At 34.9% G+C, this 25,544-nt stretch overlaps 1 protein-coding gene across 12 annotated transcripts in view; it reads right to left on the bottom strand.

The window, feature by feature from the left end:
- Window positions 1-25,544, bottom strand: part of LOC115217488 (GATOR complex protein WDR59) — a 150,926-nt gene that overhangs the window by 53,322 nt on the left and 72,060 nt on the right. For 5 of the 12 annotated variants that reach the window (XR_004999976.1, XM_036504592.1, XM_036504611.1 and 2 more), the window contains exon 23: window positions 3,807-3,854. The exons of the other annotated variants lie outside the window; for them this stretch is intronic. Coding sequence is in view for 4 of the 5 variants with exons in the window: in XM_036504592.1 (XP_036360485.1) it covers window positions 3,807-3,854 (48 nt within the window). In the remaining variant the exon portion in view is untranslated. The remainder of the gene's footprint in view (window positions 1-3,806; window positions 3,855-25,544) is intronic. 12 annotated transcript variants of the gene reach the window in all.

Genomic DNA, 25,544 nt, shown 5'->3' with positions numbered 1-25,544 from the left:
AAATAGTTCTTGATACCTAGGTCAGTGGATGTATGATCTATTTCTTTACTGCTCACAAGGGGCTACACACAGAGGGGACAAACAAGGACAGACAAACGGATTAAGTCGATTATATCGACCTCAGTGCCTAACTGGTACTTTTTTAATCAACCCCAAAAGGATGAAAGGCAAAGTCGACCTCGGCAGAATTTGAACTCAGAACGTAGCGGCAGATGAAATACTGCTAAGCATTTCGCCCGGCATGCTAACGTTTCTGCCAGCTCACTGCCTTCAAGTGGATATAAGATCAAAAACGTTCCAGTTAGGACTATATCATGCCATCATACATTTCAGATATATAAATAAATGAGGTGGTCACAGATGACTTGGGCTTAACAACAGCTATTATAGTAATAAAATGTATGGAATTTGTTTCTTAAGTATCATAAATTATAAGGGGATACAAAATTACCACAGTGTTTATAAGAAGTTCTATGTTGCAGTGCAAGTAGGGATAAGAAACATTTGTTTGCTTAAAAGCTAAATGAAATATTCCTCATCATGAATTAGGCCTCATCAGTTTCCTATCAACAGACAGTTGATTCCAAGAGCCAGAAAACAGCCATTATGAAGACCACCAGCAATGAGAAGAATCATTTTATGGTGATGTGAGCTACCTATTGTGATGGAAAATCTGACACCATACATTGTCTTTAAGAGCAAGATCTTGCCCAATGAAACATTTCTGAGAAGAATAGAGGTTCATGACTATGACAGAGATGGTTGCTTTGATACAGGGATAACAAATAGCTTAATCAAAACAGTATGAAGGAAGATGACCAGGTGGCCTACTGAAACAATCATCTTTACTGATTCTTGATGTCATCAACAGTAGGATGTGAAGCAACAATTGTAGGCCATGAAGGCTGATCCTGCCAGCATTCTTGGTGGGATGGCCTCTCTTCTACAACTATTGGACACCATTAGCAAACCTTTGAAACTGCATGTTTGCACCATGTGAGACCAGTGGCTTGCAACAATGCATGAAGTTTCTAAATGGGAACTGTGCATAAGCATTGAAACTTTAATAATTTTTTTCATCATTTTATACTTGTTCCTCATCTGAGCAAAAAATTTTCCATGTTCTTTTATTCTGATCTTTAAGATTCATAATATTTCCTCTTTTCAAGATCTTCTTTTAATCTATAACATTATAAATGTAACTCTTTAATTCGACCCACTCTTTGAGTAGGTGTCCTATGTGAACAGCGAGTTAACTGCCGAATGTAATGTAATTCCTAAACAGTTTCAAGCTGTGAATAAAGATACTCAATGTATTCAACAAATCAAAGTAAGACATTCTTCTCTAGTTGCTGCATTTACTATCTTTGCTGTTTGTATTTCCCTGACATTCAGTATCACATTGCTGTTTCATACATGTAAAAATCTATATTATGGGTTGTCACTGAAGTGACAAGAAAACCAGTCATGGATAACAGACCATCAGGCTTAATCAAAGTTTTAGTATACACCAAGTAACTGCATACAATACAAAATATCTAATTCTTATTGAATTTGTCACTTCATGTTGAGTACAGTAATTCATGCTACAGTTCTATATTTAAGATATGAGGAATTATGTACATTGTTTACATTTGATGGATATTTGTCCTCATCTTGTGTGTTGTTAACACAATGTTTTGGCTGATATACCCTCCAGCCTCCATCAGGTGTCTTGGAGAATCCAGGTTCGAAATTTCCCCAAGACACCTGATGAAGGCTGGAGGCTATATCAGCCGAAACGTTGTGTTAACAACAAACAAGATGAGGACAAATATCCTTTAAATGTAAATAATATAAACAGTAATTTATGCTATGATATTAGGTCTGATTACTTCCTAAAATCTAGGCCATTTTGCGTCTCATGGTCATTAACTTCAGTTTGATTTCCTGGATTCTGTCTGTAGTTCTTGGATTACTAAAATGCTGAGAAGCAGGTAATAAATATATAGATATGTTGTTTTTGTTTGAAGGCTTCAAGAGTGAGAGAAGGGAAATAAAAGATTCTACCTGAAACCTACAATTGTCACTGAATGTTTCACTAATTCTGATTGTATGTATATGTGTGTGTGTGTGTGTATATATATATATATATATATATGTGTGTGTGTGTGTGTATGTATGTATATATATTAATAGCACTAATAGTGAAGCTATTAGTAGCACTTAAAGACATGTATTGTATCCTTTAAATAAATAATATTTATCTTTCACCAGATGGAGTACTTTTTTGTTGATCTCTCTATCACAGAACAGTACAATATATAATATCATAAAAACTCGAATAATCAATTTATCAATAATTAGTGTTCTCATTGTGTAATGTTGTAAAACATTTTTTCGACAGTAACAAATATGAGATTAAATAATAATTTAGTAATCTCTTGAAGTTAACCTTCAAACACAAAGATGAAACATTTTAAGATATTAGTAAATAAATTAAAAGATTCATATCTGCTGGTGATTATATAAAAAAGAAAAAAAAATTAAGCAGCTATCCCCAGCTACTTTAAATTCATGCAAATATTTAACCTTCTAATGCTAGTTTTCCATGCAATCATCAAAGAGATGAAATTTTGTTTTTAGTATATAATTTTAGTAAAATAATTTTGATATATCTTGTGAGGGTCGTTATGCCATTTATAAATACACACATTGATTCTATTTAACCAATTAACTCATCAATTGTTTGGTTGATCAAGCAATTGGCTATGTTTGTTAAAAATTGACCCGGAAGAGAGAGGGCATATCACTGATGAGGTTGTGAATGACGATGACACAACAATGACAACCAGAATTGACTGAATAATTAACTGCGTAAATGACTGATTAGTTAATTAATTAGATAATTAAACAATTGAATAATAATGATAATGATAATAATAATTGGTGCAGTTGAAAGTATCAGCAATCAACTACCAACCTGGCTGAAAAAGACCGGTGCAAGTGTGAACATAAAACACCTACGAAAATTAGCATTGCTTGAGACTGCAAGAATTCTTTGTAGGGTTCTTAAACCATGACGAAAAAGCAAGTCTCACCTCAGTCTGCTGGCTGTGGACAGCTGACACTTTCTATCAAACCCAGCAAAATAAGATGTGTTTTCATATAATAATAATCGTTTAATGTCTGCTTTCCATGCTGGCATGGGTTGGGTGGTTTGACTGAGGACTGGAGAGCCAGATGGCTGCACCAGGCTCCAATAATAATAAAAGAAGCAAAATAGAACCAGTGCATGTGTTTATTATTGGAATAATGACCCTCCCAAGATACAACAACATTTGTTTCAATACATAAATTCACATCAAGAATCTTGCAAACCAGATACAAAAATGAAAAATTTAGTAAAATATTTTTCAAGTAAACCACAATGCTTGATTATATCATAAACTAACAGTAAACTCTTTTGTGGTTGTCTGATTAAACACCTGCTCTTCTCCCATGGTTGACAAATTAAATACCTGCTTAAGCAAAGCATGCACCTGACTTCAATTACACAGACATGTTAGAGTGTTAAGTTAAGATGGTGAATAAATTAGTTCCAAATGCAAACTTGAAACAAATATTGAACAAATAGCAAACACAGAAAGACAGCACCTATTAAAAAGGACAAATACAGAAACAACAACAACAACAACAAAAATTAATCTGCCATGTGTTTTTCTTTTAACAGGAATAAATAGGGGATAGAGAGGTGGAGGAACATGAATGGAAGGGAGATTCAATGAAAGTGTTAAAGCAAATTCCAAAAGCAACATAAGACATACCTTCAATATTGGATCTAAGACAATTCGGCATTGAATATTCATTTAAAACTAAAATAAAAGGCATTTTTATAGGAATTCTGAAGTTAATTTGGAATAACATTTGTAACATGGGACATTCAACAGATTTCATTACAGCAATATTAATGCACTAACAGTGTTCAATCAAGGTACATGTAGCCATTCACTATAGTTTCCAGTCAACCTAAAACTGAAGTAGCAGACATTAATCTTTAGTCAACCTATATCGAAACAATAAGTCAATAGTCTTTACTCAAGTTATATGTAACAGGTAATAATCAAAAGTCTTTAGTAAGGTTATATGTACCAGGTAACAATCAATAGTCTTTAGTCAAGTTATATTTAACAGGTAACAAACAATAGTCTTTAGTTACATTCTATCAAAACAGTGGTTTTGAGTCAAATCATACTTCAGTAGTAGCACTCGGCCAAAATATTTCTTATTAAGCAATGCTATTTGCAAGTGTCAGTCAAGCTATATCGAAACAATAACAGTTGACAGTCTTTAGTCAAGTTATATGTAACAGGTAACAATCAATGGTCTTTAATCACATTCTATCAAAACAATAGTCTTGAATTAAGTCATACCTCAGTAGTAGCACTCAACCAAAATATTTCTCATTAACAAGCAATTCTATTTACAGGTGTTAATCAATGTATTTTGCTTGGAATTATACAGTTCACTAAAATTATTTCATTACCAAATAATAAAACATGTCCAGTTTACAAACATAATAGTTTATTTACATAAAAATGAGACTCAACAGTGAAACTGAAGTATTGAACTTATCCAACATAGCGATTTCAGATGAATTCAATTCTTCCTATATGGTTAGTGTTACCTAGATAAAAATGTGTCAATTCAGGTGTGGTTTCTGGCTTGTATGTGTGTTTACTTCTGAATAAGTTGCACAAATTTTTAACAAAATTATGACATAAAAGAAACAAAATAGAGATGGGAGTTCGAATCTCATGGCTGGCCACCAACAGATTTCTCTGCAAAATATGGATAGTTTATCCTGTTCATGCTACATTATTAGCATTATTCTACGTTTGAGAATGAAATTATTTGTCAAGCTGTATAAAAGAAAACTACTAAGGAAAAAAAATCCCAGAGCAATTCTTAATTTGCATAGATTGAAAAAATCAAAAACAACCATTCAATACTGTATGAGGTTGCTTAATATCAAGTTTGTGGTTCTAGTTGTTAAAGCATAGTTTAACATTGTAATTTTTATGGAAGTAGGCGTAAGATTTAATCATGTGTGGATGAAATCAGAGATTTTATGTGTGGTTATTTTGTTTTGTATACTTCTATGTCTGTCAAATGTGGTTTAACCCTGTGGTATTATGTTAATGCTTTTTATTCATCATCATCATCATCGTTTAGCGTCCGCTTTCCATGCTAGCATGGGTTGGACGGTTCAACTGGGGTCTGGGAAGCCAGAAGGCTGCACCAGGCCCAGTCTGATCTGGCAATGTTTCTACGGCTGGATGCCTTTCCTAACGCCAACCACTCCGTGAGTGTAGTGGGTGCTTTACTCATGGAGTGGTTGGCGTTAGGAAGGGCATCCAGCCATAGAAACATTGCCAGATCAGACTGGGCCTGGTGCAGCCTTCTGGCTTATTATTATTATTATTATTAGTGAAGGCATGTGGCTTAGTGGTTAAGGTATTCAACTCATGATCATAAGGTTGTGAGTTCGATTCCTGATGGCATGTTGTGTCCTTGAGCAAGACACTTTATTTCATGTAACTCCAGTCTACTTGGCTGGCAAAAATGAGTAGTACCTGTATTTCAAAGGACTGTCCTTATCACTGTCTGTGTCACACTGAATCTCCCTGAGAACTATATTATGGGAAAGCATGTCTGTGGAGTATTCAGCCACTTACACTTTAATTTCATGAGCAGGCTGTTCCATTGATTGGATCAACTGGAACACATATTATAATTATTGAGTGAGAGAGCAGTGCATGCCATCAAAGTGACACTGGGGTAAAATATACGAAGCCCAGTATACCCATCATGGCTACCCATCTGATAAGGGTACACCAGGCACATGCATCACAACCATATGTGCGCGACATGGTGATCTCATATCAAGATAAACAGCACATGACCTTGCAGGTGGGGCCCAGTTAAAATTTTCTTCTGGTCGAGTAACCCATCCCCACAAAAGGTCCTTAAATAAGGATTGTTTAAGGATGTTGAATGAACCACCTATGTTTCCAAAGGTGAATTATCCAAACCTCCAAGAATTCCTTTCAACACATGGCTATGATGCTCCCCCACTACTTCTGCTCGTGATCAGAGATGCACATATCGTCAGCCACTAAGGGACATGCTCAACTGGTTATGGTGAAACAACTGACAAGCAAATCTGTGGTATTGAGCAGAATATTTGCTGTAGCCCATCTTTTATACCAAGACATATTCTTCTTCTTCTTCTTATTATTATTATTATCATCATTAAGGCAGCGAGCTGGCAGAATTGCTAGCACTTAGGGCAAAATGTTTAGCGGTATTTTGTCCATCCTTAAATTCTGAGTTCAAATTCCACCAAGCTCGACTTTGCCTTTCATTGTTTTGGGGTTGATAAATTAAGTACCAGTGGAGTACTGGGGGTTGATGTCATCAACTAAACCCCTCCCCTCAAAATTTCAGGCCTTGTGCCTATAGTAGAAAGGATTATTATCATCCTAAATATTAATATGCTAATACCTGCATACATACCTGTGGTGTGTGTCACACTTACTTGAAAGGAAAAGTAAAAAGAGAGAAATAAAGCTTGTTAAGCAGAGGAAGTATAGCTGAAGTGAGAGGCAAAGCAGCAAAGTAGAGGGACAGGCAGAGAGTGAAAGAGAAGAGATTCAAGGTGCTGACAGGTAAGACAAGTATAATGTGTTAAACACAGGAGGATGGGTAACAGGCAAAGATACATAGAGGAAGGAGAGGGGAAGAGAGAGAGAATAACAGTGATAGATTGAGTGAAGGAAGGAGTGGACAGAGAACAATAGTGAAAGACAATGAACCGGTTCTCATAAAGTCATGGAGAAGCAGTTGAAAATATGGAAATTGCAAAAACAAATGTTGCCTATCTATCGATCTGCCTACTTATCTACCTATCTATCTGACAGTTTTTCTGTCTGTCTGTCAGTCTCTCTTTCCCTCAGTCTTTCTCTCAGCAAATACCTGTAGATGTTACTTTTACTTTCCTACAGTTGAAGGGAGAAATACAAAGAAAAAGAGAAATAAAAGGTGCTAAGCAGATGAGGTATAGTTCAAGTAAGGGACATGCTCAAAAGTGAGATACAGAAGGGACAGAGAGGAAGTGACAGAGGAAGATAGAAAGTGACTGAAAGGAAGGTGGTGTTTGTTTTGTGCTTTTAAATGTTTATCTATATTTTCACAGTAGACATACATACATCAACACATCATTAAACCAAAGCAATATATATTGGATGTTACTTTTACTTTTCATTACCACAGGTGGATAGGTGAGAGGCAAGGAGAATTAGAGGGGGGAGATAACTTGTTAAAAGCAGGAGGATGGGTGAAAGGCAAGGAAGCATAGAGGAGGGGGAAAGGGACAGAGGAGGAGAGAGAAAAAGTTAGAGAGACAGATTGAAGGAAGGGAGTGGATAGAGAACAATAGTGAAAGATACTGAAACTGTTTTCATATATTTCTTTATTGCCCACAAGGGGCTAAACACAGAGGACACAAACAAGGACAGACAAACGGATTAAGTCGATTACATCAACCCCAGTGCATAACTGGTACTTAATTTATGGACCCCGAAAGGATGAAAGGCAAAGTCGACCTCAGTGGAATTTGAACTCGGAACGTAACGGCAGATGAAATACCGCAAAGCATTTCGCCCGGCGTGCTAACATTACTGCCAGCTCGCCACCTTCCTACCTACCTACCTACCTATCTAATCTATCTGTTTACCTCACACTTATTCTGTTTGTCTGTCTGTCTCTCTCACACGCACACTCTCTCTCTCTCTCTCTCAGTAAATACCTGTGCATGTTTCTGTTACTTTTCTACAGTTCAAGGGAGAGGTACAAAGAAAAACACAAAAAAAAAAGTGTTAAGCAGAGTTTAAGTGAGTGGCAAAGTGAGAGGGAGTGACAGAGAAAGACAGAGAGTGACTGGTGACTGAAAGGAAGGTGGAATTCATTTGCGTTTTATAAATGTTTATCAGTATTTTCCGAGTAGAAAGATAGATACATCGAAAGAAAAGTAGATACCTACTTAGAAACATTGTTAAATCAAAGACAAATAACCACAGCAAAAATTGGATGTTACTCTTACTTTTCATTACCACAGGAAGATGGCTGAGAGGCAAGGAGACATAAGGGAGGGAGAGGGGAAAGAGGAGGAGGAGAGGAGAGAAAGAGAGTTAGAGACATAGATTGAATGAAGGAAGTGAGTGGATAGAGAATAATAGTGAAAGACAATGAAACTGTTCTCATACCTATTTCTTTACTACCCACAAGGGCTAAACACAGAGGGGACGAATAAGGAGAGACACATGGATTAAGTTGATTACATTGACCCCAGTGCATAACTGGTACTTAATTTATCGGCCCCGAAAGGATGAAAGGCAAAGCTGACCTCGGCGGAATTTGAACTCACAACACAGTGGCAGACAAAATACAGCTAAGTATTTCGCCCGACGTGCGAACATTTCTGCCAGCTCGCCGCCTTAAACCGTTCTCATACCACCATAGGGAAAACTTTTCCTTTTCAACGATATATAAGATAAAGCAGTTGAAAATATGGAAATTGTAAAAAGAAATGTTGCCTATTTATCTATCTGACACTTATTCTGTCACACATACACACACACACACACACTCTCTCTCTCTCTCTCTCAGCAAATAGCTGTCAATGTTACTGTTTTCTACATTTGAAGGGACAGCTACAAAGAAAAACAGAAATAATGGATGCTAAGCAAAGAAGTAAATGGTAAAGTGAGAGACAAGAGGTACAGAGAGAGACAGAGAGAGTGGTGACACACTTAAAGCATACTTAAGCATGAATTCAGTGTTCTGCAGTAATGAAGAAGAGGTTCAGAACTATCCAGTTGAATTCATAATCTCTCCCACTCCATCCAGTATGCCTCCTCATCACCTCAATTTAAAAGTAGGGGTTATTGTAATGTTGCTAAGAAATTTTTCCATCAGTCAAGGATTATCTAACAGAACTCGTATGAAAATGCGAGGACTTCATGAACATTGTGTAGAGGCTTATTGGTAACAGGTTCCAACAGAGGTCGTGGAGTTCTAATTCCCAGAATTAAACTTAGTCCAAGTGGTGCAAGTATTCCATTCACACTAAACATACTTCAGTTTCCTCTTCCACTTGCATATTCAATAACAATCAATAAGGTTCAAGGGCAAACATTTGAAAAAGTTGGAATACATTTGCCTCAACTGGTATTTTCTCATGGCCAATTATATGTCACATTTTCAAGAGCACAAGCTATGAACAATATCAATGTAAGAGTTATGACACTCAATCGGGTTCACAGACAAGGCCAACTCCATCATTACACATCTACATTACACCGTCAAGACCGGAGAACCAGTCAGAGTCCTGCTGGATCTTTCTTGCAATGGCATCCTCTCCCACCATACCAGCAAACCACAAAACTGCACCAGCCAGCATCACCACCATCTCCATAGTCACAGTAGAGAGTCTAATAGTGTTCAACCACCAGTGCAGGATACTTAGCTGCCTTCTTTGGGAGGCACTCCCAACTCGACACAGTCAATTACACTCAACAGTCAAGCTGGTTAACAGGACAGGAAAACTCACAGAGGGAGTGGAACTCACTTACTACAGGTCATACAAGTTAAAAACAAAAGCCACCAATGCTCAAACTGCCTAGACTACAGGTGGTACCAGTTAAAAAAAAAAAACCCAAATTCTCACATTTTCTTGGAATGTGGAAGTGAGCATTGTCCAATGTGCATGTATATGAACTGTCAAATTAAAAAAATATCAAATTATATAGTATAAAAATTTATGATTATTAGTAGTATAACACAAAAATAACAAAAATTATTCCATACTTAAACATGATCACTATTTAAAGATTTTTTGTATTTCATACAATTTTCCAGGGTTCTGCTTATACATAATTATTCAATATTTATTAAATGAAGTCACTGTTTACAGATGCTTACATTTTTTATATTTTCTGTGAAGTTTTCACGGATCCAGCTAGTTATTATTATTATTATTATTATTATTATTATAAATTAAACATTTTCATGAATGAATGAGTATTGAATGTATTTCAATGCTGTATGAGATTTGTTTTAGTGTCATAGGTATTTTCATTTATAAAAAAAAAAGGTTATAATGTTAAAGGATATTCTATTCTCCATACAATCAAATATTCTTATATGAAATCTTGATAAATACTAGTACTATGTGTAAGCAAGTGTTATATATTATGAAACTAGTTTTAAACTAGTTATTGAATAAGATAAACAGAATGACAATCATAGAGCTGAGAATGAAACAGTGGCAAGGGATTGGTGATAAAAAATTTAGATACCATTTTAAGAATATGCCGAAAGCAAAGCAGGTAATAAGAAACTAAAGAATGCCTTTATAGGTGTGTAAACTACTTTCAAATGGATTTATTGTTTATTAGGACAAAAACAGTACTATTTTTCATGAATTCAAAATACAATCTCACACAAGAATTCTATGTATTAGCAGTATCAGGATTGTGAAATGGATAAACATTACACTAAAGAACTCATATTATTAAAAAAAAATTACCAAAATGTATTGGCTGAAGTTCAAAGATTTCAAAAGTTAGTGTGATTAATGAATGTTAACTGTTTTGTGATGATAATTTATTGTCAATCAGAAATACAGATGCTACTACAGACTTTTTTACATGCCAAGCAATGCTGCACCAGGCTTTACAAGACACTATAATGTCAGTGCCAAAATCACAGGCCATAACAAACAATATTTCAAGTTAGTTTTAGTTTGCATGGCTGATGGAGACAAGTTTAAATCTATAGTAATTTTTGAAAAGAAAACCAAACCAAAGAATATTTTCCAAATGGTGTGCTAGTCAAAGTGTACCCCAAAAGAGAGATGGACAGGATTTTAAGACATTTGGCTAAACAAAATATGATTAAAAGGCATCTTGATTTGAAATAGCATCTTTGTCAATGTGGGATCAATTCTATGCACATTTGTGCAGATTAAATACACAAAAACTGAAATGAAACAGAAGATAAATTGTCATTCCAAGATTCTGTAACTGATTCTGTAACCTCTGGATATTTTACTCAACTTGACATTTTAAAAACACATATCAGTAAATTACAGAATACATGAATGGTTTCACTAAACAAATACCTGATGACATGGGAAGATGTCTTAAAACATCAAGGTCTAGATAGTCATTAAACAGGTAAAAGACACTAAGATATTTGGGAGAGAAACCCTAATGACATGATTGTGAAGTCTTTCAAAATGTGTGGCATTTCAAATACACAGGATTGAGGACAAAGAACTATTTAAAGAATTCATTCAGGGATGTGAGCAAGAGGACAATATGTATTGGACAATTATTACTGTTGTTGCAATTGTTATTATCATTGTTGTTGTAGTAGTTTTTAACATAGCAACTTCACCAGGTAATATAACAATCAATAGACTAAAGTAACACACTTCATTATGATTTCAAGAACTCTGCAAAGGAATTGCACAGTTCCGAGTGATGCCATTTTCTTTTACATTCACTCCTATGTTATTATTCCATTAGGGCTGAACTTGGTGATGATATAATGATAAGAGTATTCAAGAGTGATCGTGGAAAATGAATCATTTTTAGGGTTTTCTTACGATACTTGATAAAAAATACTGAAATAACCAATGTTGTACATATGATATACTGTTTGTAATAATTTACAGTATATTTTCATTTGTTTGGTTATAGCATTGCTTAAGGAAAATCGAGTAAATAAAAACGAAACCTTGTAATTGTAACAATATATTTCTGTTAAAAGCATATTACATTACAACATTTTATATCAGTTAACATTATCCTCGATAGTATGTAGCTCATAGCACACTATAATTATTCGTTTACTATTAAAGTCAAAATACATATATTGTTCAAACTATCCTGAAGTTTGTGTTTCAGCGTTATGCTTTTAACAACTTTAACAATGGAATGAAATCAAAGACATAATCAAGATTTTTAATATAATGAAACAATGTTATGAACATCCATAAATTTATACATCAAAACAGAAATAAGAAAATATATACAATGTGAAATTTCAACTTTTCCCTGCTAGTAGTAATTTCTGAAGCAAGGAATTTACTGTTGGTAAATTTATCTCTTATTAACAAAATAGGAAAGCAATGGAACTAAAGCAGAGACTTGCAGTATATTGCCTGTATATTGGTGATATGTAATTTGATCTACTCAATAATCATTCAAATATGTTTTAAACACAAAATGTATGATATAACTGAAATACAAAGAAATGTATGTTTATAGCAAGGCAGCTGGTATTTTGTTATTTTGTAATTCATGATGAAATTTAATAACATGCATTGATGGATTAAATAAGTATAATAGAATGGTTGCATATAGAAAATTAAGAGCACATTAATGAAGGTTTAATTTGTTAAGAGCTACCAAAGAATATATTTACAAATAGTTTTATTAGTTATTTTATGGAGAGAAAATATATCAATTTGGAATATTTTGATGGAAACTTCATCTAAGCATATATTGATGATAAGAGCATGTGACATATATGAATCAAGAACTGAGCCAAGGATATTGTTAGTAAAATTGGGCAACTTATACACAAGTATATACAGAATATATTTGATTAATAAAAGACTTAATCTGAGAATATGTGTTGAGACTTAAGACTGATGCTCACGATAAAAAAAAAAAAAAATGTTACCGTCATTTTCATTTACTGCTTAAGAATATGGTGTACTATAAAGAGTCAAAAGGTTTTGTTGTAGTTCTGCAACCTGGTCACTAACAGAATTGAGATATAATGAAACTGTACTTATGACAAAACTTGGTAATCTTCCAAATATGTGTTTTACACTAAATGTATAAGGTACAACTAAAATATAGAAGGGATGGTATGTACATACTAGGGTAGGTAGAATGTTGATGCATTAAATGAATAAAATGGAATTATTGCATATAATGAATTTAAGATTCATGAATTTGTTAAGAGTTACCAGATATAACAAAACTGTTAACGTGATTAATTTACTAGAATTGACTATGATAACTATTTCATAAAGCATAATTTCATGAAATCAGAACGGAATTTTATGGAAAAAGAAAAAGAAACAAGATATAAGAAGAGCGTGACAAAGGTGTGGACTTGTCACACCACATTTAAGATCACGCCACATTGTTGATGTGTTTATACAATGAAACAGGACAAATGCATAGTCATATATTTCTTATTGGAAAAGGGAAAAGAAAAGAGACAATGTAAACAACAAACATTGAGCCACCAAGGCAAGGGAGTTTCATCATCTGCTGGCCTGCTAGAAATAACAGCCAAACTTCCCTTCACTTACACACTACTGTCTTGAAAAAAAGACTACTGTGTGTGTGTATATATATATATATGGAGGCGCAATGGCTCAGTGGTTAGGGCAGTGGATTCACAGTTGTAGGATCGCAGTTTTGATTCCCAGACCAGGCGTTGTGAGTTTTTATTGAGTGAAAACACCTAAAGCTCCACTTAAAAAGCACCAACCAATCGTGACTGTTGCCAGCCTCCCCTGGCACCTGTGCTGGTGGCATGTAAAAAGCACCCACTACACTCACTGAGTGGTTGGCGTTAGGAAGGGCATCCAGCTGTAGAAACAGTGCCAGATAAGACTGGAGCCTGGTGCAGCCTCCTGGCTCCTCCGACCCCGGTCGAACCGTCCAACTGATGCTAGTATGGAAAACGGACGTTAAACGATGATGATGATTAGATACACTGTATAGGAATGTTTAGACATACCATATACAGGGCTATCTAAATACACTATGTATAGATATTTCTGTACAAATTAAATGATCTCAAAGCAAATTAAAATAAACTAGAATTAAATTTTAAAATAACTTGAAGCAAATATAAAAGGATCTTGAAGAAAATTAAAATAATTTGAAGCAAATTAGAAATTAATTTGAAGCAAATTAAAATAAACTCAAAGCAACTTTAAAAATACAAACTCGAAGCAGATTAAAATAAATTCAAAGCCAAATGAAAAAGTCTCAGAGCAAAGTAAATAGTAGATATTTTGATAGTAGATGTCTATATTTTGAATTGTTTGAACTTATGCTAATACAGCTTAAATTTGAATTTACCTCATCATTTGACTTTGGCTTACAATACTGCACTTACTTTATGGATGACAAAAGCCAATCACAAAACAATGAAAGTTTGTATTAAGTGAAGAGTACTGATATTTCACAAAGTGTCAAACAAAGATGTTAGTGAGAGCCATACAAGAAGTCTATACAAGAAATTTGTATGTATGTACTGTCTGCAGAATGAGAAGATCAGGAATCTATTGCACATAATGGCCGATGCCAGCGCCGCCTTGACTGGCTTCCGTGCCAGTGGCACGTAAAAAGCACCAACCGATTGTGACCGTTGCCAGCCTCCCCTGGCACCTGCGCCGGTGGCATGTAAAAAGCACCCACAACACTCACGGAGTGGTTGGCGTTAGGAAGGGCATACAGCTGTAGAAACACTGTCAGATCAGACTGGGCCTGATGCAGCCTCCTGGCTTCCCAGAACCCGGTCGAACCATCCAACTGATGCTAGCATGGAAAATGGATGTTAAACGATGATGATGATGATGATGATGATAATGTTAAGAAGGTAGCAGCATAGAAGTGGGGCACATAGAAATTGTGCATCACATTTGCACCTTGACAAAGTCACACAGATAGAACTGGAACATATTAGTAATTTCTGAGTGAGAAATAAATGCCCGTTTTCAACTTTTATGTGTCATCACAAACATTCATATTCTATGTATGGGTTAATTGTGCCTCAGCATACTATATCAAGTAATCTCATTGGAAGACTATCTCTGCTTACAAAAAGACAGAAGTGGATTAAGTTTTCCCTCAAGTCAAGTAGCGCAAAAAATTCCAAAGGACACAATGAAAGCAGTTGTTTCAATTGAAAAAGCAAAAGCTGTGGCACTATCTGCTCTATCTGTCATAATGTAGCCAACACAGACTGTAATTGTCAAATACAGCTCTGACTATGCATTTGTGACCAAGTATATGAGTCAAAGAAACACAAGAGTGACAATAAGAGTCATCAGAAATGATGGACATTGATGGCTGTAGTCACATTTATGGGCAACAAACACAGTATGGACGCGTGACCAAAGTAGTGTTAACGAAAGGCAACAAATGTTCAGCGGGTGTCAAAATGGATTTACAAGTCCTAATGACGTCCAAAGGCCAGACAGCCATATCAAAATTGTGACTAGTAGAAGGCACTGAGACAAAGAGCACGAGATTAATAATACAATGCAAAAAATATAGTTGCTGTATTTGATGGAAGATCAACAGCAATAGTAAGAAGAACAACAAATCCTAGTTACCAGCCAAAAATGTAGGGATAGCAGGAAACATCTTTCTGTCATGTAGAGATAAATGATCAAACACCTTGTCCCTTAACAGTGCCAACCAGCAGTGGTACCACACCTTCATTGTGGTATTAGGATGAACTAATTACACATGAAAATTTACAAATAGTTGATGAAAATACAAAAGAAAAAAGAATCACAAAAAAAGAAAACTCAACATAATACAAGAGAAAACAGCTGAGGAGAACAATTTCTTTCAAATGACAAAACTCAGGAAAATAGTAAAGAAAATTAAAAGAACAAAGATGAACTGGACTTTAAAAAAAATCAAACAAACGGTTAAAAGACAAAATTATGCATTCCTGATGCCACAGACTTTCTGAAAAAGTTACGATAGTACAAAATAAAAAAAACCCCACTGAACTTAAAAGAGAATGCCCTCAAGACATTGGTGTTTTTCTATATTAACTATCTTTTGAAATAGTTAATATAGACAAACACTTCTGCATAGGAACGCATTTGGTTGCACTTAAACCCAATTGGAGACATGGTTTGAGAGAATGGGGTTGTAGAGTGTCCTAACCTAACTTAACCACAAATCTATTTTTATTCTAATCATATCTTGTTTTAATTATTGTGTTTTATTGTACTTCTTTATTTCCATGCAGATCTGTGTGTGTATATGTATACATGCGTGTAGGTGCATATATATATATATATATATATATATATATATATATATATATATATATAATATATATATATATATATATACGAAATTTATATTTTTTCTATTTCTTTGAGCTCTAAAGAAAACACCATTATTATTACAACAACTTCTATTACTACTGTTTACATTGACTGTCCCAACATGTTTCAAAATGAATTGTTTTCTTGCTTTCTTCTTGTCGCTTCCTTATTTATCGTTTTTGACTAATTTCCATCAAGCTTGTGGGACTGCCAACCTCCACAAATGTTTGTCACCAACTGCAGTCTCTCACTATTTTAGTTAATGTCAAAGACACTGAAGTTCTAGTTTAAAATGTCTTTAAAGTGGAGTTTTGGAGACCAATGCTGTGGTCCATGAATGTCCTTTAGCCTCCCTTTGATACACACGACAGGCTTTCAGTAAGGTACACATGTTCTCAGCCCAGCAATCTTGATGACATGTGTATTTAGGACAAGGCACTCTCAAATAAGAACATGCATAGCTTACAAAATACCTATCTTTAATCACAATTAGTTGAATAGAAACATTCAGATAGTAGCAAAGAAACAAGAAAATATGTAAATAATAAATTCCAAACAAGCTTATCCCATTATATCAATAAAGTTAAATAAAATGAAAGGAGCAATCAAAAACAAGTTTGTGGCTGAAGAGGAAATCTTTTGAAAAATCTACTAGTCTACTGTGACGGCCTATATAATACTGAATATATCCAGATAAAAAGTAAAACCAGTTACATGTCCATAAAAGTTATATGATATCAATAAAGTAAAAAAAAAAAAAATAGAGAGCAATCAAAAAAACTTTTTGTTGAATACACTAGCAAACTATACTAGTGTATTATGCTTATCTAAGTAAGGTTAATTTTATTACAATTAATATAAAACGGAAAACCAATCACCTAAACCTTGGCTATGCAATGAGACATTTTTAGCTATGTGACACAATACTTTTTTATCTATGTGTCATGATACTCAACATATAAATTTTAGTGAATGAAAATGATAAAAAAAAAATGAAAGGAAAAATGGGAAACAATCATCCCAATAACCGTTCAGTTATAGCTACCAACCTTTATACAAGCAATTTATATCATTTATTTAATAGTTTAATGATTTGCTTACATTTAAATAATAAATACTATTCTTTAAGTCTTGCAATTAAGGAATCTTCAACAAAGAGTAATTTTGACAGCAGCACCAAACTAAAGGCTGATGTTTTATGGATATTTATGAAACTAATAGAAACATGATTAAATTAGATGACAGTTTTAAAATTTTATATAAATATTCCTTGTTAAAAGATGATTTCAAAGCAGGGTTCATCATAGTAGTGATGATATGAAGTGAGAGCAGAGACAGCAGTGATGAGTGAAAAATAATGTAACCACAATCTGAACTTGTGAGAGTGGGGAAGGTTAAGCAAATTAAGAGAACTGGGCATCAAACAGATTCAGTAATGGATATGAATTGACTGAATGAAAGATACAAGATGGGTGAAATATTACTGAGATATTTGGTGTTAGGAAGGGCATCTAACAATAGAAACCATGCGAAAGCAGACATCAGGGACTGGTACAGTCTTAGGACTTTTCGGTTCCTGTGGAACTGCCCAACCCATGCAGCATGGAAAACAGACATTAAATGATGATAATGTTGATGATAATGATAAGTGCAGGGGTGGCTGGATGGTAAGAAGTTTACTTGCCAACCACATAATTTTAGGTCAGTTTCAATGCATAACACAAAGTGAGCTGGAATGTTAAAACTTAGTCCACATGTATAGCAAAGTTCAAGGTCAATCTGTGCCAAGTGGCTTCACTCTGTGTGCTTTAGCTTTGTTACTAGGGTAACAATCCGGATAGTTATTGATCAGACCACATATTTGTTAAGTTGTAAGTTGCTAGGCTGACTTTGTTTTAGTTCAAAGTTAATTTTGAGTATGGATACTTATAGATATGGGATTACAAAAATTTGATAAAATGCATGAAAGACAAGTACTTGTGTTTACAAGACAAAATTACATCTGAGAATCTATTAAGTAATGAGGAGTTGTGAAGGCAAGGAATGGCTAGTGATTCTCTTAAACATCATTTACACATACTAGATTGCTGACGTTTAGCAATGGTTTCTCCCATTGTGTTGATGTATCATTTTCCATCATTCACAAAAGTGTCAGCATTATTGATGACATGGGGCACACTATTATATAATCTTTTCTACTCTAGGCACAAGGCCCAAAATTTTTGGGGAGGGGGCCAGTCAATTAAATCAACTCCAGTACGCAATTGGTACTTTAATTTATCAACCCAGAAAGGATGAAAGGCAAAATCAACCTCAGCAGAATTTGAACTCAGAACATGAAGACAGATGAAATACCACTAAGCATTTCACCTGGTGTACAAACAGTTCTGCCAGCTTGCCGTCTTACACTAGTATATTATAAAATGCAATGTATTTCACATCGGTCATGCTGGTAGAGGGGAAATGAAAACAATGAATGAAGTGGGAATTAGTGACTAAATGCAGGTAATCTATAATGACAAGTTTTGCTCTGAAGTAGTTGGTATTTTCATCAAAACGAAACTGCAAATTTAAAACAGTAAGAATGTACTAAAATTAGTAATAACAAATGTAAGAAATATATATGTGCACATATCATCATTATTTAATGTCCTTTTGTCCATGCTGTCATGATTCCTTGGGGTTCTGTGATAAAGAGTAAGATAAGCTAATGCTAATTTCATGATCGTAATATTACTATACATGCACAACAAATTATTGGTTCTGCCTGACTGGCTCCTGTGCTGGTGGCATGTAAAAAGCACCATTCAAATGTGGTCGATGCTAGTACCGCCTGACTGGCCCTTGTGCCAGTGGCATGTACAAAGCACCCACAACACTCTTGGAGTGGTTGGCATTAGGAAGGGCATCCAGCTGTAGAAACCTTGTCATATCAGACTAGAGCCTGGTGAGCCTTCTGGCTTGCCAGTCCGCAGTCAAACCGTCCTATCCATACCAGCATGGACAGCAGATGTTAAACGATGATGATGATGATGTAATATAGACACCATCCTATCTAACCTATTATGTTATCAAAAAAATATAACAAATATATATATTTACAACATGAATTATGATGAAAAAAATATGAGAAAGATGTGGTATATAATTTTTTTTGTGCAGGGGTCCCTTGAGATTTGTAATCTATTTTAAGGGTTACGCAAGGGTAAAAAGGTTGAGAAACACTGGGTTAAACAGTTCAACAAGAACAAACGAGCCAGAGGGCTCTGCCAGGTTCTAAGTCTGCTTTGGCATAGTTGCTACAGCTGGATGCCCTTCCTAATGCCAGTCACCTAACAGAGTGTATTGGGCACTTTTTACATGACACACCAGTACAGGTGAGGTTGCAGAGTACCTGCAAAATAAGACCCCTCGACTGAGTGGGGTATAGACTGGAGAAAGACACTATGATAGAGGGAGAAGAACAGATGTCTTACTGAAGTGGTGAATTCATTGCCTGGAAAGTGAGAGAGATAAAGTCAGAGAGAAGAAAGAGATGTGAGGTATATAAATAAATGTGTGTGTGTGTATATATATATATATATATATATATATAAACTAAATACACTACCCTGTGTGTAGGTGTATATATATATATATATATATACATACATAAAACTAAATACACTACCCTGTATGTGGGTATATATATATATATATATAATTTTATTTGTTAGGGAATAAAAATTCCGGCTTAACAGGGGTTCAAATTATTCTCAATGAAGAAATATATATTTTCATTTAGAGATAGTAGGCCCCTTCCTCTCACCATATAAAAAAGACTTTTTATTTTAAATACCTACTCCTTTATAAAGGAGTAGGTATTTAAAATAAAAATTCTTTTTTATATGGTGAGATGAAGGAGCCTACTATCTCTAAATGAAAATATATATATATATATATATAAAACTAAATACACTACTACCTTGTATGTGGGTATATGAAAGAATATGTATGCAGGGGAGAGTTTGCTGAGTAACTTACTTTTCTAATTGTTTCAAAACAGGATATAAAAGTGAGACAGTCATAAATTAACTTCATAATGGAGTCATGTTTTGTTGTAAGAGACAGAGGGTAGCTTAGATGCTTTTCTAATAAACAGTTGATAAATACAGAAATGGTCAGTATTTATCACTTTATTACATTATTATCTTATTTTACTCTTTTTTTCTTCCTTATAATCTGACCACGAAGATAGTAATATAATCTATAATTAACTTGACATAGTTATTTTTTGATTATAATTGTGGTTTGTGTGTCACTATATCTATGGGTTTAGTTCTGTGTGAAAATTGACAAAAATACCTCACTACTTTGGGGATTCTTATTCATACTGAGTGAAATGTCAGTCTGACCTAACAAAGGAATTATTTAAAACAATGGGTGATAGTTATTATATGATAGGTTAATTAAATCATCTCCTCAGGTAGAATAGGTGAAACAATGTGTGGAAACAATTGTAGCGATTTGAAATAAAGAAAGTCATTCAGTCCATTTTCTCTCATTCATTGTGTGTGTTTACTGAGTCCTTGACTTGACATCACAAAATAGCTGTCAATGTCATGCAAGGGCGTATTTTGTTTCTAATCTTCCAAGAAATCATGTCTGGATATGGTGAAATATTACCCTACATGGAAACAGGTGAAGTTTGGCAACAGAAAGAGCATCCAGCCAAAGAAAATCTACCTGATACATGTAAGCATGGAAAAGTGTGTGTGTATATATATATTATATATATATATATATATATATATATATATACATACATACATATATATCAAAGGTTAGTTGAGTTAGAGGTTAAAATAACCATCTAAGGGATAGTTGTATCCATTACACTACGGTATATTACCTATGCTAAGCATATGGACATACATATGCAAACATATTATGCTCCTAAATTACAGGTAAAGATAAGGATAAACATGGGTTTATCAAGAATCAAAATCTAAAGAAAACAGAAAGTGGAGAAGTACTGATGAACAACAATTGACTTACATCATTCATTATTTATTAATTCAATGCAATTAATTTCAACTGACCAATTACATTGAACGTTGGACCTTGGCCTATCTCACTTCGGACAACAGGTGGCAGGGCTTAACCACCTACTAGTAAATTAATAAAATTACATTTAACTGACTAGCACTTTATTATGATTAATACTATTAATTATTACTACAAACATAATTATAAATTTTTCCCCTTAGCATGTGATGGTATAGACTGGAGAAAGACACTATGATAGAGGGAGAAGAACAGATGTCTTACTGAAGTGCTAGTTATATATATATATATATATATATATATAGCCGCTAGGACTACTGTTGCCAACTAAGGTCACTATACAATATAAAATGAATGGCATAACTTGAAGCAATCTAACAAAGCTACACGAGCAACATATTAGCTACTGGGAAAGACTGAAAGAATTAAAACTCTTCTCCCGAGAACAAAGGCTGGAAAGATATGCAGTGATATACAACTGGAAAATCCTGGAAGGCCTTGTAAAAAAACTTTGGCACTGAAAGTTGCACAAGCAGCAGAATGGGGTGGTACACTATCTCATTCCAAAAGAAAATGAAATTGATAGACTACTTGAAATAGCAGTCATCTTACTTCCTAGATATAATAGTCTCGGTTTCAATATAGTGTGTCAAATGAAGTCACCTTCCACATATATACAACAAAGGAAGGAAGGAAGGAAGGAAGAAAGAAAGAAATGTGTGTATGCATAAATGTGAGTTTATGTCTGTGTGGATTAGTGCGTGTGTGTGAATGCATATTTGTTTGGCAAGTGATTTGATTTCATATCCTGTTTGGACTGATATTACTACAGTGTACAAGTGTGACGAATACTATAAATTATAAACAAGCCACTGACACATTTTTTTAATCTTTTATTTACTTGACTGTGGCCATGCTGGGGCACTGCCTTGAAGGGTTTTAGCTGAACAAATTGACCCCAGAGCTTATTTTTTTAAGCTTAATACTTATTCTATCAGTCTCTTTCAGCTGAACTATTTAGTTACAGGGACATTAAACACACTGATACTGGTTATCAAGTGGTGGTAGGCATGGGGGCAGGGGGGATGGAACAAATATAGACAGTAACATACACAAACACACACACACAATATACGTATGGACACATATAGCAATACCAAAGGAAGGTTAACTGAGAAGATAGTTTTTCTGTTTATTACAGGAGCAATAAACACCGAAGATGTAGAGAAAACAGATTCCATCACATGCTAGAGGGAAAAACTAGAAGTAGTTGATAGCTTCTGCTACCTGGGTGACCAAATCTGTAGTGTGGGTGGATGCTCTGAGAGCATTGCTACTAGAATAAGAATAGCTTGGGCAAAGTTCAGAAAGCTCCTATCTCTGCTGGTAGCAAGGGCCTCTCACTCAGAGTGAAAGGTAGAATGTATGATGCATGTGTTCAAACAGCCATGCTACACAGCAGTGAAACATAGGCCATGACTGTTGAGGACACACATAGGCTTGAAAGAAATGAAGCTAGTATGATCTGCTGGATGTGTAATGTCAGTGTGCAGACACAACAGAGTGTAAGCACCTTGAGAGAAAGGTTAGACATAAGAAGTAACAGATGTGGTGTGCAAGAGAGATGACAGCGCTGGTATGGTCATGTGCTGTGTATGGATGAGGAGAGTTGTGTGATGAAGTGTCACACCCTAACAGTGGAAGAAACCCATGGGATGAGGTGGTGAAGCATGAACTTTGAACTTTGGGCCTCACAGAGGCAATGACGAAAGACTGAGACCTCTGGAGATATGCTGTGACTGAGAAGACCCAGCTAGTAAAGTGAGATCACAGCCGTAGCCTACACCAGTGTCGCATAACCAGCCCACTTAGAAAAGTACCTTTGGATTGTCGGGTGACATGCTGTGCTTGAGGAAACCTATTAAGTCAAGTAAATCAAAATCAGACGGAAATTGTAGTTGTGGCCAATGTTAGTGCCACCTGACTGACTCCCATGCTGGTGGCATGCAATAAGTACCATTCATGTGTGGGTCATTGCCAGTGCCACCTGACTGGGTCTTGTGCCAGTGACACATAAAGGCACTATCTGAACATGACTGATGCCAGCCCTGTCGCCCTGACTGGCTCCTGTGTTGGTGGCATGTAAAAAGCACCATCCAAACGTGGCTGATGCCAATACCGCATGACTGTGTATATCATCAGTAGTTCATATATCTGAAAAAGAAGCACACTCTAAAGCAGTGGTTCCTGAACTTTTTCAGGCTGCTGCCCACTTGACACCCAGGCCATATTCCTAGCGCCTCCACCCCAACTAACCATCACAAACATAGAGCACTTTCTGAAGCACATTCAAAGCAACTGTATTTCACAAATAAAACTTAACCTAATGAACCCATTATTTTGTTGATTTTACACGAATCGTTATCCCATTATTGCCTCACTTTTCTTCGATGCTCCCTTGGAACTTTCCATTACAACCAGGGGGACAATACCACTCACTCTGGGAACCACTGCTCTAAGAGCAGTCATATATTTTTTAGGAAGTTAAATGTTATTGGCCAATCATAGAGTGACCATTGGTTTTGAGTCTACAAGCAACTTGTGAGACTCAAATGGCCATTTGAGTCTGATGAGTCACTTACAGATGTGAAACCAATGGTCACTCTATGACTGGCCATAACATTTAACTTCCTTATATATACATATATATATATATACATATATATATATATACACACATAAAATCAAAAACAGAACACAAAGGATATTGCGGTACACGTGTTTCAAGCTTTATAAACGACTCATTCTTACATCAGTGTATAATTGATATAAAAGATGGTTTAAAGCTCTCTTCAGCCGCAAACATTGTTATTCCAAAGAGTTACATCACACTATAAATAATATGAAAAGTTCATGTAGTATTACTCATTATAATAGGTATATCATATCTCCCTGAGAAAGTCTATTTGTAAAATTTCCTAACTGTATAACTGTATAAAGATTCATTGGATTTCGAAAATCTGCCCATACTGTATCACCAATCAGCATAGAGTGAATGTTAAATAGATTGGAATGTGTTTGTATTCACTTCTCTTGTAAAGATAGGAAGGAAAATAGAAAGAAAAAAGATAGAAGGAAAGAAAAAAGGAAATAAAAAAAAGAAAAGAAAATAGAGAGAAAAAGAGAGGAGAGAAAAAAGAGAAAAATAGAGAGAAAAAGAAGAGCTTTTTTATTTTTTAACGTCAATTTCTTTCTCCCTATTTTCTCTCCTCTCTTTTTCTCTCTATTTTCTTTTCTTTTTTCTTTTCCGCTATCGTTTTTCTTTCTACTTTCCTTCCTATCTTTATAAGAGAAGTGAATACAAACACTTTCCAGTCTATTTAACATTCACTCTATGCTGATTGGTGATACAGTATGGGGAGATTTTCGAAATTCAATGAATCTTTATACAGTTACGAAATTTTACAAATAGACTTTCTCAGGGAGATATGATATACCTATTATAATGAGTAATACTACATGAACTTTTCATATTATTTATAGTGTGATGTAACTCTTTGGAATAACAATGTTTGTGGCTGAAGAGAGCTTTAAACCATCTTTTATATCAATTATACACAGATGTAAGAATGGGTCGTTTATAAAGCTTGAAACACGTGTACTGCAATATCCTTTGTGCTCAGTTTTTGATTTTATTTGATATATTCCTTCTCACCTCGGCCACTATCTGGCATATACAGGTGCTTACACTTATCAAGTATTCACCCTAAATTTACAGTACCTACTTGATCTATATATATATATATATATATATATATATATATATATATATACATACATACATATATATATAAACAAGTACAAGCATGGCAATATGGTAAGAAGTTTGTTTCCCAACCACATGGTTCTGGATTCAGTCTCACTATGTGGCACCTTGGGCAAATGTCTTCTACTATGACCCAGGCCAACCAAAATCTTGTGAGTGGATTTGGTAGATGGAAATGGAAGAAGCCTGTCTCACACACATACACACACATATATATGGGTGTGTGTGTGTGTATGTGCGCATCATCCACATCTCATCATCATCATCAAGCTGAGACCAAAGGTAACTCAATCTACATAGACACTGTATAATATAAACAGGGAATCAGGCACTCAGTACTCCTATATATAGGAGTAGTGAGTGCCTGGTGATGTGTTTCTATTATATATGACCATCACGAGTGGAACTAGTAAAAAGGCAAGATGATATATGTGTGCATGCACGCATATGTATGTTTGT

The sequence above is a fragment of the Octopus sinensis genome, linkage group LG1 (assembly GCF_006345805.1).
Source record: "Octopus sinensis linkage group LG1, ASM634580v1, whole genome shotgun sequence".
NCBI classification, from domain to species: domain Eukaryota; kingdom Metazoa; phylum Mollusca; class Cephalopoda; order Octopoda; family Octopodidae; genus Octopus; species Octopus sinensis.
Note: the sequence above shows the minus strand (reverse complement) of the source record. Positions and strands in the feature narration are given on the sequence as shown.